The sequence below is a fragment of the Natator depressus genome, chromosome 14 (genome assembly GCF_965152275.1).
Source record: "Natator depressus isolate rNatDep1 chromosome 14, rNatDep2.hap1, whole genome shotgun sequence".
Lineage (NCBI taxonomy): Eukaryota > Metazoa > Chordata > Testudines > Cheloniidae > Natator > Natator depressus.
This window is the reverse complement of record NC_134247.1, coordinates 23,504,865-23,524,053: the sequence shown is the minus strand read 5'-3', so window position 1 is coordinate 23,524,053 and position 19,189 is coordinate 23,504,865. Positions and strand designations below refer to the sequence as shown.

At 48.0% G+C, this 19,189-nt stretch overlaps 1 protein-coding gene across 4 annotated transcripts in view; it reads left to right on the top strand.

Moving 5' to 3' along the window:
* The window catches only part of NDEL1 (nudE neurodevelopment protein 1 like 1), a 44,319-nt gene that overhangs the window by 20,370 nt on the left and 4,760 nt on the right, over positions 1-19,189 (top strand). For 2 of the 4 annotated variants that reach the window (XM_074971956.1, XM_074971954.1), the window contains 6 exons: positions 1,385-1,533; positions 2,863-2,999; positions 5,586-5,759; positions 6,674-6,765; positions 9,330-9,481; positions 11,485-11,616. In XM_074971956.1, the coding sequence (XP_074828057.1) occupies positions 1,385-1,533; positions 2,863-2,999; positions 5,586-5,759; positions 6,674-6,765; positions 9,330-9,481; positions 11,485-11,581 (801 nt within the window). In that variant the 3' untranslated portion in view covers positions 11,582-11,616. Of the gene's footprint in view, positions 1-1,384; positions 1,534-2,862; positions 3,000-5,585; positions 5,760-6,673; positions 6,766-9,329; positions 9,482-11,484; positions 11,617-12,833; positions 12,869-19,189 lie in introns of all 4 variants that reach the window. The other 2 variants (XM_074971958.1, XM_074971957.1) reach the window with 2 other exon arrangements.

Sequence of the window (19,189 nt, the reverse complement as noted above, 5' to 3'; positions counted from 1 at the left end):
GTATCTGTATCCAGAATATAAAGGGAGGGGAGGAGACATATGTTTGAGATCCGGTTTTGAGTATGGCATGTGCCCAATGGGTAAGACCAGGTATTTACCAGCCACCTGGTCAGGTAATGTCAGGTAAATGTCAGTTATGTCAGGTAAATTTGTGGAGGAATTTGGTATGTTCCTTGGCCATGTCATAAGAGGGACATGTCTCGGATCCTTTGCTTTTGAGCTTGATCTTGAGTTTTGCCTGCGTAAGGGCAGCAGATTTGGGTTTTCGGAGACTTTGGTGGATTTGTTGTTACTACAGCAAGTTAACATAGCCATGTGATGGACATACTACTGATCTGCTTTGTTAGGCCATTGAATCATTTTGTTCATCATTTCAGCGGTAGGATTGTGCAGCTAATTCCTGTGAATCAGTGGTTTTTGCCCAGAATGTCCCTGGTTTTGTGAGATTTTTAAGGCAGTTGAAGACCTCTGACTTGTGCATGTCCTTTAGCAGAGATTCTGATAGTGTTCTGTAGAGTGTTCAGATAGACAACAGAATATTCTAATTAATGCATCTGGGCCGATCTGTTCTCACCCTGCCCTGGGATCTTGGAGAGCATCATGGTTTGGTCCTGCTCTTGGAAACTTGACCCGGGGCAGGAGGTGGGAACATAGCTGGAAATCATTGTGTTCTGAGCCAGGGCAAATGTGCTCTGTGGGATCCCTGGTTATCTTATCCCTTCCCTGTTATAGTTATGAAATCTGCATGTACTTGAGGAGGCCAGTAGCTTCTTCAGGAAAGTCTCTAGCTGCTTCCTCGGAGTTGTGGACATTCTTAACCAACCAGACTGTCAGCACCCACTTTCCAGTTTTTCCAGGTGAAGGTCTTGGAGTGAACTTCCCTGTGCAGTCAAGAAACAGATTCCAGTGCCTCTTATTTTTGCTCACTGTTGGGATTTCAGGCCAGTTCTTGTCGTAGCATAATTGTCTGGAGTGTGGGAGACACAGAGTCAGAATCCTCTCTACCAGTTGTATTGCTTTCTGGCCACCTATAGGTGTGCCGGGCCACATTTATGGTTTTGAGGGTGACATTTAAAAGCCTCCTCGACCTGCCATTACAGACTATTGAGAACGGAAGTTGATGGGTGTGTTTGGGAGAATAACTAGCTATTTGGTGACTGGATCCTTGCTGTGCACAGTGTTGGCTTTCTTTATTTCAGGGTGCCCAGTGCTGATGCTTTGTAAATATCCATGTTAATACTGGCATTTCTATGTGCTACCACCAACAAACCCACATGAGCTGACTAATTCTGTTGTGTTACTTTTTCCCCTCTTATTTGGCTCTGGCTTGCCTCAGAAGGTTGTATATTAGCAACATTAATCTTGCTTCCCCTCTTATTTCCAGGAGAAACTTGAACACCAATATGCACAAAGTTACAAGCAAGTGTCGGTGTTGGAAGATGACCTAAGTCAGACACGGGCCATTAAAGACCAGCTACACAAATACGTGAGGGAGCTGGAACAGGCCAACGACGACTTGGAGCGCGCTAAGAGGTGAAGGTTACAAACCGATTGTCTTGCTAGATCTTCCTCTCGTCATTTAGCTTCACAGCTCTTGACTATCTCTAATGGATGCAACTTTGCATAAGGAGAGACACTGTTTTTTGTTGCACTCATGCAGTTAAAACCGTATTGAGGCTCCAGCCCAGTCGGATGTCCAAGTTAGCCTCACTCACTTGTTAGCCCTACAGTACAGCAAGAAGTCCTAGAATCAGAGAGTTTAAGGTCAGAAGGATCACCGGATCATCTAGTCGGACCTCCTGCATATCACAAGCTACTAAACCCCACCTGGTTACCTCAGTATTGGGCCCAGTAACCTGGATTGCTGGAGGTTTCTAAAGTATTCTACTTTGTGTAAATCAGTGAGAAACAAGAGCAGTAATTTGCACTCTATTTTATGGATTCCTGAAAGATGAGAGCAGAGCATAAAAGCAAGCCCAGCCAGCATGCCAGGTTTGACGTCAGCAGCCAGGTAACTCTTACAGCATGCCAGTGATCCTTCCAGGACAAAGCCTCCTTCAGATAAGAAGCTAATACCTTATGCAGTCCCTTGTAAATAAAGCAAGCCTAGTGAGTCTCTTCTTCCCTTACCTAATAAGCACTGTGGCTGGCCACAGGGAATGACTGTGTATACTGGATAAGAAGTGCATAAAACTAGCAAGAGTGCTGCTAGCAATGCCCTGTTTGGAAAGTAACAAACAGATCCTGCCTCTGTTTAACTGAATGGGAATGTTGCCGTTGAGTTCAACAGGAGCAGGACTGGGTCTCTGGCTATGTGGCATGGCAGACCCAGAGCTGAGGCCCTGATTTAGCAAGATACTTGAGCACGTGACTAACTTTTTAAACGTGTGAGTTGTCCCATTGAAGTCAGTGGAATGGCTTGCATGTTGTGTTAGTCATATGCTTAAGTACTTTACTGACTTGGGGCTTGAGTTAATATCCCAGTCCCACACTTTCTTGGCTCGCTGAATTGTTAGCTGCTCAGAGCATGGAGGTGGTAGCACCTTGCAGGTCCTCTGAGTTGATGCAGAGTGCTGCATTGACTGGCTCTGGTTGCTGAGCAGAAGGGAGAGAGAGTGGATATCAGTGCTTGGTGAGCTCTTACACAGCTGTGTTTTACATTGTTTGAAGTCCAGCTGCTAGAGTTCTGTCCTGTCCAGTCCACATACCTCACTTCTGTGGCGCTTAATGGTCTTTTCCAGGAAGCATGGCAGAGCTGTAAAGCTTTGGACATTGCTTACCTTTTCCTTTTGTTGTTATGCTTTCCAATGTGCTTTATGTCAGCTGATCTGAAGAGCCTAATATTTTGAATTTTGTTTCTAGGGCAACAATAGTTTCATTGGAAGACTTTGAACAAAGGCTGAACCAGGCTATTGAGAGAAATGCATTTTTAGAAAGTGAGCTGGATGACAAGGAATCGTTGCTAGTTTCTGTACAGAGGTTAAAGGATGAAGCGAGAGGTACAGCTTGATTGATTAATTCTTTGGTTTAGTACAGGCTTCTTAATAGAGATGTATTCTAACAACTACAGCTCATGTTTGTACAGCACCTAGCACAATGGGGCCAAAGCTGTTTGTGCAATGTAAATCTTCAATAATAATAATAATTTCTACACAGTTAAGGGGAGTAAAGAAATCTCATCTGGTGAGTGGGGAAAAATACCATGAAATCCATTCAGGATTTTTTAAATATGTGAGTACTGCAGGAGAATTCAAATTCCAAATGAAAACTGAGTTAAGCACAGATCTGTGTGACAAATGCTTCCATTAACCAGGCTCTGTGCAGGTTGTCAGGGAGATTCGAGGATGGGATTAGACATGGAAATAAATGTTAACTAACCTTGTGAAATTCTCCGTTGTCCTCTGTAATCCTCTTGGGAGTTGCCTGGCTTATGGAAGATATCCCAGAAAGGATTGCAATGAGACTTGTGGGATTAATGATGTTACATTCTGGGACATCTTCCGTAAACCAGGAATCCCCAAAAGGATTTCATCGAGACGAAGTGAGGGAAGAATACCCAAAGGCTGGCTGAAATTAAGGCTGGCTGATAAATGGCATCCCATCACCTGGTTAGTAGGGTCACTCGGTTCACAAAACTGTGCTCGACATCACTCAAGACTTACCGATACAAACATGGAGTTGTCTCTGACAGCAAAGAACTTAAAAAGGAAGACCAAATGTTGTTGTCTAATGAAACATACAAATCATAACTTATAGTAAGGGCAGTAATAATGAAACTCATGGCGAATCTTCAGGAGCAGCTGAATGATCAACATTAATTACCCAGTTGCAAAACGGGATGAACAAAGTGTTCAACATCTTTAAAATAGAAGAAGAAAAACAAGCAAACAAACAAAACCATATTATTTTCTGGCCAGCAGTCAGAAACGTTAGCTGTTTAAAAAATTGCTGCTCTCACACCCAAATACAAAACTTCTGACTTTTCAAACCTGTGTATCTGGGCAGGTTTTCATTTTTGCTTGGCAGTTTGCCTTTGAAAACATCTCTAAAAGTGCATGGTATTTTAAAAACTCTAATGTACAACACCTTTTGCTTTGGCTTTTTCTGACAGTCCGCTTGAGAATCCAGTGGCCTGTGAAAAATCTAATTATTTTGCCTAAAATAAAAATGGAAAACGAAGTTCATACTTTATTTTAAAATAACACCCTCCCATTTATTATTATTAATTTGCATTATCATGGTGCGAAAGCCTCTTGCTGACTTTGGTGCCCCATTGTGCTAGGCACTATACATATATGTATAACAAGAGACTAAAATCTAAATAGATAAGACAGAAAACGGGTGGTAGAGGAAAAAGATGCACAGAAAGGGGAGGTGTCACACAACAGGTCACTGGAAGAGTTGGGAATAGACCCAGGTTTTCTGACTCCCTGTCCACTGGATTACACTGCCTGTCCAATCCACTATCAATTTATGCCCAGAGAGTCTCAATTTCTTAGCAGGCCTTTTGCTTGGTGTCTGGGGGTTTAGTGGGCAAACAAAGGGGTTTTGCTCTCTTGGCAAGATCATTCAGGGAGTTAGATGCCCAACTACTTTCTCCACCCACCTCCCTTTAAATTAACACCTTGATAATAGGAGTGTGGGGCATAGGAGCACATACAGGGACATTCAGCCCTGGTTGTTGAAAGAACAGTAAGGCTGCGAGAAAAGTCATGGGAAGAGTGAGACAAACATGCTGTTTGTCATGCAATATCTAGGCCGCAATGGAGGCCACTTACGTGGTGCTGCATTTTCTGCCTGGGAATTTCTGGCGATCCAGTGCAGAATGGCCTTTGTGAGTTTCCTGGCTTGCATTTATCTGCACTGTCACTGTTAGGTCAGTGGAGCTGTTGGCCAGAAGCACCTTTGTGTTGGAAGCGCTGACTCTCTGCAGCTCTGACACAGAGCTGTCTGTGCCTTTGTGACCTCCCAAGAGGTTATTATAATGCACTCTACACGGGACCACCCGATGACTACACGTGAGCTGCAACTGGGGCAGAACACGGGAGCCTGTTTGCTCAGCTGTGCTGGCTCTGAGGCACATATTCCATTGATGCGGTGAAGGCTACCTGTTCACTGCCAGTTGCAACGGGAGGGTTGATTTTGAGCTATAACACTCTATGCAGTTTGGGTCCTAGATGCGAGAGGGGCCACCTCTCCCCTGCAGTGTCACTGCAGTTGATCAGCTGGTTTGCTCTTGCTTAGGGTGTCCTTAGGGTTTCTAGAGTTGAATGGCTGGAGGGCATTTTCAGCAGCGGCCCTGTCGCTGAGGAATCTGCTTCCCCTCACCGCCTTGTCTGAAGGGCCAGGATCTGTTGACCTTCAGGGCATAGCTGTTTGCTCAGGCTCTTAGAGGAGAAGCTGATGGTGAAATACATTATTTGTTTGGTGAGGGTTGAGTTTGCATTTAGCTTGGCCTTGGGGAGCTCATGTTGGGTTGGGTTAAGAATGCCATGTACGTGCCCCCAGGGATGATCGCGGTGCTGCATTTTTAACCATCAAGCCATAAATATGAAATGTGCGTTTTTTCTTTTTCCAACTTCCAGACTTACGGCAAGAGTTAGCTGTCCGAGAAAGGCAACAGGAGGTCACCAGGAAGTCTGCTCCTAGTTCTCCGACTCTAGACTGTGAAAAGATGGATTCTGCTGTCCAGGCATCTCTCTCTTTGCCAGCCACGCCTGTTGGAAAAGGATCAGAGAATAGCTTTCCTTCCCCAAAAGGTATGCAGTGCAACAGGGGTGGTTCTGTGGGAACACGAAACTCTGCTGACAAACAGCACTCCCACCAGCTCGGTTCCACTGTGGCACTCTTGGGTAAACCTAGGAACGTATAGGCACCAAGTACTCTGCAGCAAGTTGTGCCTAAAAGCTGCACCTCCTACAGCCTGCTAGAAATTCTGGGGCAGCTTCAGGTAAATTCAGGAGTAGAGTTTTCTGTTGAATTAATATGGAAGTGAGTCAGCTCAGCCTTTGGATTTAATTTGATATTGTGTTCAATTTACTTTACCCTGCCTTTGAGTATTCAGTATGCTGCAGATTTTTGCACTGACAATGCAAAAGGGGGCGGTCGAGGTTGGGTATCCTGGGGAGACAGTCTGAGATTGTAGGATAAGCAATCACTGGATCTTTCTGCTGAAATGACCACCAGAGTAATAGGTCACAATGCTGATAATTTAAACTAGGTCTCAGAGTGACTGTGCTGATGAGATGCTGCGGTCAGTGCACGGCTCTGAGCTCCTGTTTCCATTGCAGATTCTGGGAGACAGCACGGCCCTGGTTTACACTCATTTCGTGTGTGGAAGGCTGTTCACAATGATAAGGGCTAATAATATAATTTAAAAACATAAAAAAGAAGTTTATTGCAGCTCTGTGGCAAGGGATGCATTGTGCAGCCAGTGCCACAGCTGGGGAACGCACAAACCCTTGTTATAGGCAGAGTGTGGCGAAAGCAGACAGCTGGTATAAATTAAGTTGGTTATCCCACAGTGTGTGTATTATTGGGGGCTAGCAGCATGGGGAGCCGTGCTGGGGTGGAATTTTAGATTTCCCCTTTTATGCAGAGGTTAGTTTATTGAATTGGCCATTTTAAACTTCTGAGAAGCAGACCATATAATGAAGTGCATTTATGTTTGCAGCTATACCAAATGGGTTTGGTACCAGCCCCCTAACTCCTTCTGCTAGAATATCAGCACTGAACATTGTGGGAGATCTCTTACGGAAAGTCGGGGTAAGTGCTTTGTCCTGTAGGACCCACGTTTTTGCTGTGATAGAACCAAGCGTTAGGACTGTTTGCTGCCAGTTGCAGTCGTGTCAGGTGCCTAAAAGGGATTGTGGGGCCACGCCTCTGCACAGCCCCACTTTAGCCTTTGAGGGATCTTTCCCATCATGCTCTGGGAGGGCTGCGTGTGTGACAAGGTGACTTCAGTTAGAGAGTCCCAGGTGTAAACAAGGGACTGGGATTCCAAGTACTACATTGGGGTGCTGGGGTTGGCATTTGGGCAAGAACGTATAGCGTGGGCATCCAACTGTGGGACTGGGCATCCTATACGGATTGCTTACATTTGAATATTGCGCCTACAGGATCACACCATCTCTCTCTCAAGGGGCTGCAGGTCTCATGCCTAGGCACAGTGCAGATTGACCTTCCTGAGCGTGGTGGGCGTAGTGTGCATTCCAGCTGTCTGAGGCTCTGCACCTCTCTCCCCCACCCCCTGCAGCTATTTTAAAAAACCAAAATAATCAGGGAGTCCTTCGATAAGAAAGTGACAGAGCACAGAGCAGTTTCCGATCAGACTCATTTCTCAGAGTTGTATGCGGCCTATGTGAAGCTGGTGAACAGGCAATAGAATAAGCCAAGAGAGAGCCAAATATTCCCCATGGTGCAGTTGGGAGGGAAGTGAAATGTTTGAGCTGTTAAATGGATTACAGCTATAAGTGGAGGAGAAATGCTTTAAACATCTGCTGCTTGGAGCACCGGGCTCACCAATATAATGAGGACATGGCTGTACTTGCTTTGAGTCATGAAAAACTTGTTCGTATGTTTGTGCCTCAATGCACAGTGTCAAGGTTTCATGCTACAGTGAGGACACGGTTGTGTCTAAGGTTAGAATCTTGCCCTTGGGGCTGATTTTCATTAATCTCTTGTGCCTAGAAGCTAATCTGCTGTGAATAACGTTAGCCACAACCAGGGAAATCATTTTAGCAAAGGTAAAATTAAAAATCCAGTTGTTGCCTGTGAGCTTCTGGCTAGTTAGGGCAGGCAGGAGTAAGAATCAGTGTGGGTTGTAGAGGAGTTTATTTGCAATCAAGGAGCTTCCTGATTTCTCTGAGAGGGCAGAAGTCCAAGAGTAAGCAGGCATCTTTCCCAGCCCACTCTTAGAAACCCAGCCCACCCACTGTGTAAAGTCCCAACTCACCCCGGTCTTTATGAACAGTAAGATAAAGATTGGCTCAGAACTTCTTCTTGGCCTTGGCTGCTTCTAGGGGTTCCTCCTTCGGGACTGCTCAGCCCACACTCTAGATCTCCTCTGTCCCACTGAGAGCCCCTCTCACCTCCCTTACATCTGGGTGGATAATGAGTCACTTGCTTCAGTGAACCAGCAGAGTCCATGAAACCCTTAAACCTCCAGCACGAGAAGTAGGGTCTTGTCCAGTGCTGAATGCACCCCATAGTGAGGTTAGCTGGGGCTTTCAGCACCTGAGCTCTTCTTGGTGTTACCACTCTCCTCTCTGTTTATTGGTTCTGGTTAAAAACCCAGCTTCCCCCAGTATGGCACTCTCCGGTAAGGCTGGCCTGCTGTGCAGTGCTGGCTGTTGTCTTTGCTTCTAGGCTGTCACAAGGTCGCTACATCTGTTCATCTGCTCCTGTGCTCTTGCCATCCCTGCCTTTGAGCTACATAAGCAGGACTTGAAAATCTGACCAGACCCGTTAGCCAGAGGCTGATAGGGAAGAGCAGTGACTCGGGCAGTATGCTGGTGAGAAGCCCAGCTTACCTTCCCATGCAGGCACAGAGCTCCTGGGGAGGGGTTGGTGCTGGGATTTCTATCGGGAAGCTGCTCTGGACTCCTGCTTAGGAGAGCCCTCTGTCCCATCAGCTGCTGCTTGAACCACACCCAGGCCCACTCAAGCGGCAGGATAGGGTGCATTTTCTGCTGTGGGTGGGTGGGTATCTCCACTCCTTCTGACAACCCTCGTCCTCTCCATTCTGAATTGTCCTCTACAGTGAATAGCTCCAGTATCTGCCTCCACTCTTGCTCTGTTTTCCCCAGCAGCAGCAGCAGAGTGAAATTGATGTGGTTCTCGTCAGTTTCACAGCTGCCCCCCAAGGTTCTGAAGAGCAGTGGTGAAAACCAGGGGAGCCTGGTCAGCTGCTTGGGGAAGCTGGGAACAGCATCAGGGCAGGGTGCTGCCTGCAGGCTCAGGGAGGTGCTGCTGCAGCAGTTTACATTCGGAGACAGATTTTCAAGAGCTGAGCATCTAGCAGCTCCTGTTGAGAATGGGCCCGCTTTATTTAGGTGCCTAAATGGGAGCTGATCTCATCTGAAAAATCATCCCCCTCAAATGTGGATGCTGAGCACATTTGAGAGCTTGGCTTAGCGCTCTCATTCTAAAGGTTTTCTTTGCAACCATAGCTGCTAAAAGCATTAGCTTTGTTCGAGTGAAGCTTAGCTTGTGCTGAAGTTCATCACATTGCCGCCCCCCTCCCTCCTGGCTCACTAGTGGCCATTTCAAGTCATGTAGTGGAGAAGAGCTCTTTGTTCTAACAGCTGTACCCTCTATTCCTTCCACAGGCCTTAGAATCCAAATTAGCTGCTTGCAGAAATTTTGCAAAGGACCAGGCTTCACGGAAATCCTACATTTCAGGCAACGTTAGCAGCAGCATGATGAGCAGCAACGGCACAAAGTTCTCTCATTCAGGGCACACGTCTTTCTTTGACAAAGGGTGAGTTGGAATTGACTGGTTTTTGGCTTAGAGGAGATGGCTTTCAGGGTCACTTTTTAAACAGAGAGATCTTTTCTCCACTCACTTTTAGCCCAATAGAGCATTTGTCTTATAGATAAAACGTAATGTGGGTTAGAGCCCTGCGGGAACAGTGGCAGCCAAGATTACAGTGCTGACCTCTACTAAGCAAGGAGAAAAAACAGATCTACTGCTTAAAACCCTTCTCTTGGCTGGTGGATGTTACTGCTGTTGCTTGTTTCTCCCACTGCCTAGTTTCCTGGCCTGCTGCGTCCCATGGTAATTCCAAGCCCAGGCAGCAAAACAACGCTAGTGAGTTGTAATGTGAGCTTAAAAAGAATGTCAAGTAACTAGTGTTGAAATTTCCATAGTTACCACTTTGCTCCTGGGGGTGCGGGCGGGGGGGAAATGTGTTCTCTACAATCCTGGAGATTTTCCTCAGTCAGAGTGGCCTAGTGCAGGCAGCAGATTCTCACCTGGGGTGGGGCACGGCTTGCTTTGATTTCCTCTTCCTCGGGGAAAACGAAAATGGCATTAGCCCCTTCGAGCTAGCTGAGTCTGGGCTCCAGCCCTCAAATTGTTCCTGTGTTGGGCCCTTGGGGCCCAAATCCTTCTATTCCTTGTTCATGCCAAGCTCCCTTTGACCCTCATGCAGTCAGGCCTGAAGTCAGAGCTTCCACTTTGTGACGTCGAGGAGCAAACACTGGAGGAGCACCTTGGAGGTTTTCCCCACTGGGGTGCCAGGCAGAAGTGAGAGCAACTGTGCGGCAGAGAGCATTTCTCCTGTGTTTGTAAAGAGCTGTGCACCTGTGGTGCACGCCTGCAGAGCTAGAATAATCGTCCCTGGTCACAGTATTAATACTCTCTTCGGTACTACAGGGTTCCATAACCCTGTGGCACATGCTCTTTAACGCTAATATGACAGACCAAGAGGTTTGTGTTCCTCTTTAACTTGCAGTAGTAAATTCCTCTTAGGGTGTTAAAATTCTAGCGTGCCACTGGAAATGCTGACATTTCAGTCTTTGCAACCTGTGTGCTCAGCTGCATGGTGTTGCTGTATGGCCGGCAGAGTAGGCCACATCCTGGAAACTACCATGTGAAAATCTTTAGCAGAAACTGGTGCAAAAAATAAAATAAAGAATTCAAGGTTGTGCAAATCAAAGAGCCTTCCACTTGGTTTGCATGTTGCGGGCCTATTGATTAGCAGCACACCACCACAGTGGTACTCACACTTGCAATTCATAGCCTAGATTCCAGGTGCAAACTGATAAGAAAGCTGATGGGGAAGGATTATGCTTAAGATCCCAGCATTGCTACACTGCATTGTGATGTGACAAGTAAGCTGGTTGCTGTGTGGGGAGGGGTGTCACTGTTAATTATCCAGATTATCATTGCACTGCCTAAGTGGGTTGGTTGTCTTCAGTTAGGAGCAGGTTGTCTCTGGGGAAAGTTTAAGAATCCAGCATGTAAATAATGGACACCTAAAGAGGTTAGAAGCATCACAGAGTGAATGTAATTGACAGATGAACGTGCATGCAAGACGTTGGCAGTTTCTACACAGCCCTGACCTCCTCCTCTTCCTTCCCCCCTCTGCGTCACATCTCGCTTCCCATGAGATTTGTACCCTGGCATCCCACTTTTCACACCTGCTCCCTCCCTCCCCTGCACTCCTCCCTTGAAATGGGTGCGTGTTGGAAGCTAGGGGTAGCGTCTGTGCTCCATCCACATCTCCACTATTGCTATGTCGATCCTATGTATTTTGTCAACGCATTTAAGCTGCAAAGTACTGTGAAATGAATGAGGTCAGCCCTGTTGTGCCTACACACTGCAGCACGAGATTAGCCTCTAGTCACGTCACTGAGCCCCCGCCAGCGGTGTTCAGCACCTGCTAGGGCTTTGTCCATGGCTTGCTGTGGTAGCTAGGCACAAAGGGCTGAGCTGAGGCATGCCCTCTCTTCTCCCCTCTTCTCCTCCTTTCTCTCCAGCCCCTGTACTCTTCTCCCTGCCCCCAACTGTCGCTGGAGCCTGAAACAGCCTCGTGTGCCCGTAGACCCGATCCAATCTGCTGCTGCTGCCTTATGAACAGCCTATTGTTGGGTGGTGGGATTGTGACAGAGGTAACTCAGCCAATCATTATAGTACCGTTTCCTTTGCAAATTGCCGTTCTGTTGGTTACAGTGTTTGACAAGTCCTTCATCTCGCCTTGGCAAGCGGAGCTGTGCAGGCATCTACAGAACGGAGTGGGGAGGGACCCCCGGCCTGGCCAGCTCCGAGCTTTAGGAACAATGCACTCAGTGGTATCATGCAGGAGATGCGCAGGAGCAGCTGGGCTCATGGTCTAAGATCAGGAGAGCTAAGAAGGCTCCTAATGCATCAAGATTTTAAAAGCTCCAGCAGAGCATTAGCCCACATGTCGGTGTAAGATTAGTTCCCTGCAGAATGTCGTTCCTTCACAAATGCAGCGTTCCTGTCCAGAACCCAGGGGTCACAGAACAGCCTGGGTAACTGCAGCTGAGTGCTTCTCTTTTCTTCCTTTTAATGCCTCTTAACGGGAAGTATAGCTGGGGACCCTGTTAGTTCAAGAAACCTGTGTTCAAATCCACTTTGGGAAACAATTGACCACAACAGTGATCTGCTTTACTGTAGAGGCCCAAGAATAGCAGGATTGAGGTGCACTGGCAGAAATGTGTGGGCAAAGCTTTTCCCAGTGCCTGTCTGGGGTACACCTGGCATTAACTCATTGTTAACTCCCACTATTAAACTCACTGCATTAGCTGACATTTTATATCCCCAGTTTAGCCCAAAACAATGGAAAAAACATCTCTTTAGCCATAAACTGTGATTTAATTTGGAAAAAGCCCTCCCAGCCCAACCTTAGCTAGATCACTGCCACTGCCCACTGCTGTCTACAGAGATACTGAACCCTGGTGGGGATAGTGCATGGGGATGAGAATAGTGTTGGTGTTCATGAACGCTCCATAGTCCATCTTTATCAGAATGTCCCCCAGGAAAAGAGATCCAAGTCTCTGGAGTCTGCTTCATTCCAGGGAACTCTCATGACAGGTGAGTGGTGTAAAGCACAGGTCACTTGTGTTCAGGTTACTCTGCTGTTTAGCTGAGGGGAACAGGTGGAATTTGGGACATAGGTTGTCATTGAAATAGGTCCACTAAGCTGTCTCTTTTAGAGTAGGTTAGCTGTGTTTGTTCACAGATGTTTAGCTGAGTTCTGGTTGGGTTTAACTCTGTTGCGTTTCCCATGTTTCTACCCTCCAGGTGCTGTCTGAGAATTTCCCTTGTACTGTTTGCATAAACTGTTTCCGTTTTCCTCCCTCAGGCGTGAAAAGGTCGTATTCCCCACATTGTTCATGGGTAATTGGATTCATTTGGAGTGATGAGATGCATGCATTGCATGCTTGGAGCTGGAGAATAACCAGTAGTCAGTTCTACTCACTGCTCTTCTTAGATTTATGATCTAATAGTCCATTAGTGAAACCTTAAGGCCACAGTTTTTGTCTGATCACAATCTCTCTCCCATCATTACATCAGACAGAGTGTCCTGGTGTCACGTGACCGTTTTCAGACTCAAGAATGGGGAATTGGGAATTGAATGCAGCTTGTGCTCTCGATACAGTTAGAGATGCATGCCTGTGACTGAACCGCACACACCAGTTTTGCCTTGTACTGGCCTGCATTATATCACTGCAGATAAAACTTCCCGCTCCTCTAATGTCCTTCAGCTGAGAACCACCAAACACTTTCTCAAATGTCAGCTCATTAAACTTTACAACACCTTGTGAAGCAGATAAGTGTTATGCCTGTTTTATGGATGGGGAAACTGAGGCACGGAGGTGAGATGACTTGCCCAAGTCATGAGTAAGTGGCAGAGCCAAGAATAGAGCCCTGCCTGCTCCCTGGCTCTGTAACCCTCCCAGGCTCCTTCCTAGGTGTGTATGATCCTGACGGGGTGGAGGGGCTTGTCTTCCCATGACCCTGAGAGCTATGCTACCCAGAGGGTCTCCCAAGCCAGGCAGGTCAAACCAGGGGCCAGACTAAGGAGCAATCCACTGGTTCTCTAGGTTGGGGAGTGGGGGTTGGGGATAAGGTTAACACCCTTATCCTGTAAAAAATACAGTTGTGAAGAAAGTCTCAAAGAAGCCCTGAAAACACACAAATGATCACAGGGCTAAAGGGACCTGGTCTCCAGCTGTTGTTACTAGTCCCTGTTGTTGCACCCCCAGTGTCTGCCAGTGTTACGCCGTTCAGCATTTGCTGCACAGCAGACACCGAATCTGCACCTTTTGCACAAATATCTGGAACAAAGTCTTGGCCATTGGTGTCAGCTGAACAGAGGGGCTTTACAACAGCGCACATTCCTTGGTCAGCCAAAGCCACTGAGTAGTAGCCGGGGAGTCTCTTATGCGCCTTAGAGCTGTTGCAGTTGTAGGCTCCGAGATGGGATCAGGATATCCTGGGAATAGTGTCTATCCCTGGGCAAACTTGATCACTCTCAGCAGGGCTAGCATGTCTACAGAGACCATCTGTAATTTGTCTGTTTTTGAAGGCTCTTGAGCATCCCCTTGGGAAGGATGTCAGGGAAAGTGGTTGATTCCTTTTGATTGGGTCTTAATCTGGCGCAACATGCGGACCCGAAACTGGCTGCATGGATGGGCTTGGGTGTTAAGAGGTGGGTCAGGAGCTTGGAAATCTGGGCTGTATTCCTGGCTGGGCCATAGACTCATTTGTGCCCTTGGTCAAGTCACTTAACCCTTATGCCTGTTTGTCCATCTGTAGCACGGAGATGCTGGTCTAGCTCACAAGGGTTGTGGGGATTAATTTGCTATATTTGTAGAGCACTGGGAGATTGATCCCCTAAATTAAGGTGCCGTGTAAATGCAAAATATTGCTTAAAATGCAGATTAACCAGTGAGGAAATGTGTTACATGATAGGATAGGAGAGACGTTTCCAAATCAAGTGAAGAAATTAATAGCCTAAAATCCTGAATCTGTCCCTGTTACCTCAGTCTGGCCAAGATCGCTAAGGCCTAGCTTTCCAAAAGGGATGAGGGATTTTGGTTATCGGACAGGAGCTTGACTTTCAGCCACTACCCTCGGACAGTACATCTGCACAGCAAAGCTCCTAACCTGGGTAGGCAGACTTGTGCTGGCAGAGTCTGCACGAGTGTGCTAGAAATAGCCGTGTGGGTGCTAAGGCTCGGGCTGGTCACCTGAGCTCAGACCCAGGTGGGTGGGTAGCCACCCAAAGCCCCTCCACTGGGACTACAACATCGCCACAGTGATTTTTAGTGTAGTGGTGTGAGCCCCGCCAACACACATGTGTCCAGCCAGGCTGGGATGGTCACTCCCAGCTGCATCATTGGCAGCTTCTGAAACTCACAGGCTCCTGTGATGTCTCCCATGGGGCCCTTGGGCTAGTCGGGGAAGAACTAGAAATGCAGCGTGACTCCTGGAAGGTTTCTGTGGACAGCACTTGCTCACACGAGTCGTGCGCTGAGTAGCTAGAGGTCTCACGGACGTGCACTCACTGAGTGCAAACTGCTCTGGGAGCATCTCAGAAGCTAGTCTGAAAAGAAGGACCTAAAGGGCAAATGTGAGACCCGATGAGTGCTCTTCTCAGGAAGAGAGAATGGATTGGAGGGGTTAGGCACAGTATGTAAGCACCCGTCCATTCAGTTTCACTGTTGTTGTTATGATTGTTTGTGATCAGTGCAATGTTTTAACTTAAGATGAACAGAAAGGGGGAATGTGTTCAAGACAGTACAGATGGATATGGTCTCGGTGCTCTTAGCTTAAACACCAACTTCTGGTATCTTCCCAGTGGTTGCTAGTTTTTGGAGCCGTTCTTTGTGGCAGTCTTGTATTCCCCCAGTTCTCTGCGAATCAGAGCAACAGCATTACATTTATTTCTAGAACGAGATCAAGCTAGGGCGAGCAGGGTCTGAACAATGCCATGAGAACCAGTTCCTTGCTAATCCTTGGAGAGCTGCTCTATATATGAATGCTGCTATATAAATATTTTAGTTATCAAAGATCTGAAACCTTGAAGAGCTCCTGAACAAGAGCTGGATCTTTTGCCTCTGAAGCGGAAAGCGGAGTTTATATGTACAGGACCCATCTTTGGTGCAGCATAAAGACTAGTTGCTCAGTATAGTATATTGATGCCTTATCAGATACTTGTTCTCTTTCATATGCCACGCTTGCTTTGAAGCTAGCCATTTAATCAGTTTTGCATTTGTTAACCAATGTCAAGATTGTGTATAAAGATACAAGCGTTCTTTCTCAAGTCTCACCAATGCCTTGGCATAGAGCAATGCATGGAGACTGTATCTGATTCAGTTTTTACAGATTCAGAAAGAAGTCAAGCACAAAGAACAGAAGGCAAAGGACTAGACTCCCAGGCTCCGGAGCGCAGCTGAAGAGTGTGTAGAAAGGCAAATAAAGACTTGGCAGGTTTCCGTATCCAGTACAGAGTTATCAATAAACACACCTGTCAATCCAGCGGGGCTCGACGTTGTCATCTTTTGCAGAACTCCCAGAAAGATGTCCCAGTAGATGTCAGATCTTTGAAGGTGGGGACTTGTGCAATTGTCCAGAGACACCTTGGCCAGCAGGCAGGGAAGGTGGGACGTCAGGTTTCCACAGCAATGTTCGTGTTCAGCTGTCCTCACGCAGAATGAGCTTTTGGGCGTTAGTTCATGTTCCTAGAAAAACAATGAAGCCCCTATGTAGTGTGAACATGCCTGTCAGCCGAGCAGGCCCAGATATAACTAATAAAACACAGTAGCAAAGGAAGGGCAGCTGGGGCACCCCCAAAACGTATGTTGGTGTTGTGACGTGGGAGCTGCCGCCTGCCCAGGCGAGTGTGATAAAGGTGTCTCTCTCTCACATGCCACCCCACAATGCCTGCCACTTGCTGCGCTGTCTTGAAATGCATTTGTCCTATCCCAGCCTTCCTCCATACCCTGCTCCGAGATGTGATGGCCAAGCCAGCTTGGTCCCATTGTCTCCAGGAGTAGTTTGATCTGGAGATAAACTACTATTCAGCCTTCACTCAGTGCTGCCAAGTGGGGGAATCGCTCAAAAGATTTGCAGGGTCTTAAGCTGAATAATGTTTTTAGTGTGTCTAGAAGAACGCAGGAATTGCCAGAGCAGCTCAGAGCCAAGGTCCATCCACCCCTCTGCCCTGCCTCTGACAGTGGCCAGCCAGATGCACCTGCAGTAGAAGGTGAGGGATAATCTTCCCCCCCATATTGTCTCCTCCTAATCCCACAGAGAGAGTCTGAAACCCTGATGCATGAGGTTTAATGGCTCTTCCAAAGATGCTAGCACTGTCGTACTCTCTGGACTGCGCCATGGTTTAATGGGTCCAGGTGTTCACTAGGGTAAGGGAGCTAGCCTATAGTACGAGTCAGGCCCCTCCCAAAGCACCTTTTCCCAGCTAGAGGCCATCGCCAATAGCCATGGCCATGTCGCCCTGACTCATAGAGCGTGCCAAGGGGCTCCTGCGCCTCTCTCCTTTGTTCCAGTCTCTGCAGGGGTGGGACAGGTAGCGCCAAACCTCCCTGTGCAACAGGGCGTTAGCAGGGAGCTGCAGACATTCATGGACCTTGGGAGCTGAAGCCCATCCGATTTCCTCAAGGTCGTTGCTTCCCACCCTCACTTCAGGGAACGCCAGAGGGGGTCACAGGAAGATCCAGCACGGCCTGCTGCCTCTCGATGTGGCTGCTGGCAGAGCTAACGGAGTCGGATACTCTCCTTATGTGGATAAGACTCACCCCCAGTTGTTGTAACTCCTGCCCGGAAGCCGCCTTCCCCCTTAATGTCCTGCGAAGCAAGGGACGGCTTGGCTCATTTCTGGCACCAGTCATTCATTTGGGCTCTGCCACATCAATAGCTCATCTGCCTAGGACGATGCGCTGTCAGAGGGCTTCTGGGCCTTGCTCAGCTACAGCGGGGAGCTCGTCGCAGGTCCCCGAGGACTCTGCTGCCCCAGGAAATGGCAGGGCCGTACAGGGCACCTGTGGATAAGAACTGGGCAGTATGGAAAGGGGGCCGCAATCTGCTGGGGAAGGTCTGCTTTGGAAAGGGCCTTGAGCGCCGCTGAGAGCTGAATTCTCCCATGCTGCAGCCATTCGCATGCTGACCGTCATGCACTGGAGCAGTAATTCACTGGACAAAGCCAAATTGGAGAAGTTTGCATTTCCCAAGCCTGCAGAGCTTCGTCGCTCAGCCCTTCCGCCGGGCACAGCTTGAGAGGGAATGCTCTGATGTTTCACCTCATTCGCATGCCAGCATTTTCCCCAGAGGGCTGCATCACGGCTTCTAGACGGCAGACTGATCCAGAGCATCTTGCCATGCAGCGAGAGCTAGCCACTCTCAGGAGTGTTGCGTGGCTGTAATTATGGGCACGGTGTAACTGGCCCCCCATAACGGATGTGCCTCACAAGATTCAGGTGCCTCTGAGACAAGGACAGAGGCAGCATGGTCAAGTGGTTGGAGCAGAAGACGGGGAGTGAAGAGAGCTGAGCCCTAACTTCTGCTGACTCGCTATGTGACCTTGGAGAGTCACTTTCCATCTGTAATCCAGCCGGGCTTCTCATGTGGAGTGTTCCCCACTGGTTTTGTTCCCATGCTCTAAGTCTTCTTTCATTGCTAACCCATCCCCTTCCTTTGTTAGTGTGGTGGTGGGGTTGCTATTGAGCTGACAAGGTTGCAAGAGTCCCTTTGCCATTTTATTTTGTATGCCAGTCTTGGCTGGACACTGAATAACGCTGGCTCTGAGTTGAAAGGTGAGCAGCTCATCTTCCCAGCCTGTGATTCTCACAGTGCTCCAACCAGCAATTTGCTGGCTCTGGGAAAAACTCAGTCCCTCTACTGTGACTTCCAAAGCGGGCAGAGCCATTAGCACTTCAGCAGGGGTCTCAGGGCGGTTCGGTTGAACCCAGGATCATAACATTTGCCAACTCAGTTCAGAGCACTGGTTGTGCCCAGGCTGCACGTGGCCAATCTCTGTAGAGCGGTGGGTGAAGATACCTCTTAGACGGACCACCCCAGAATGAGAATACCTTACGAGCCTTGAAGAGGAGCTGGTTGATCTGAGCAGGGGACGTTGGAAATGCTTCCATCCTCGGCGTTTCTCCAGGAGTGGCCTCGTGCCCGGTGATGATCCTCGGCCCGCTTATTCTAGCCAAACTTCGGCTATTTTTACTTCAGTCGGGAGAGAGCAAACCCCCCATGTTTTCAGGCCCTTTGTCCCTCCACCTCCTGCCCTAACTCAGCAAGCTGCAGGAGCTGCTTCCTGTCCAGAGGCAGTTTGGAATCAAATTGGTTTTATGGCCCTGCAAATTGGGACGTGCCATGAAGATGTAACTCTACCCCTAAGACTCCGTCAGTAGGGGGTTGTGTCACTCAGCCATGTTGTGTATTAACTCCTTTTGAAATTCCATTATGGTAACACTCGGAATGTAAAGCTCAAAGGTCGGGAAATTAAAAAGCAGGTTCTCGTGGTAACATTCCCCCTGGCTGCACTGCACATCTCGCATATTTCATGTTACATCCTGGTGTATGTTAATGTAAATACCAACCCACTTAAACAGCAGCCTGGGGACCGAAAACATCTGCCATCCCCATTGGAGCCGGGTGTATGTGGCTAGGAGAACTCTAGCCTTTTCT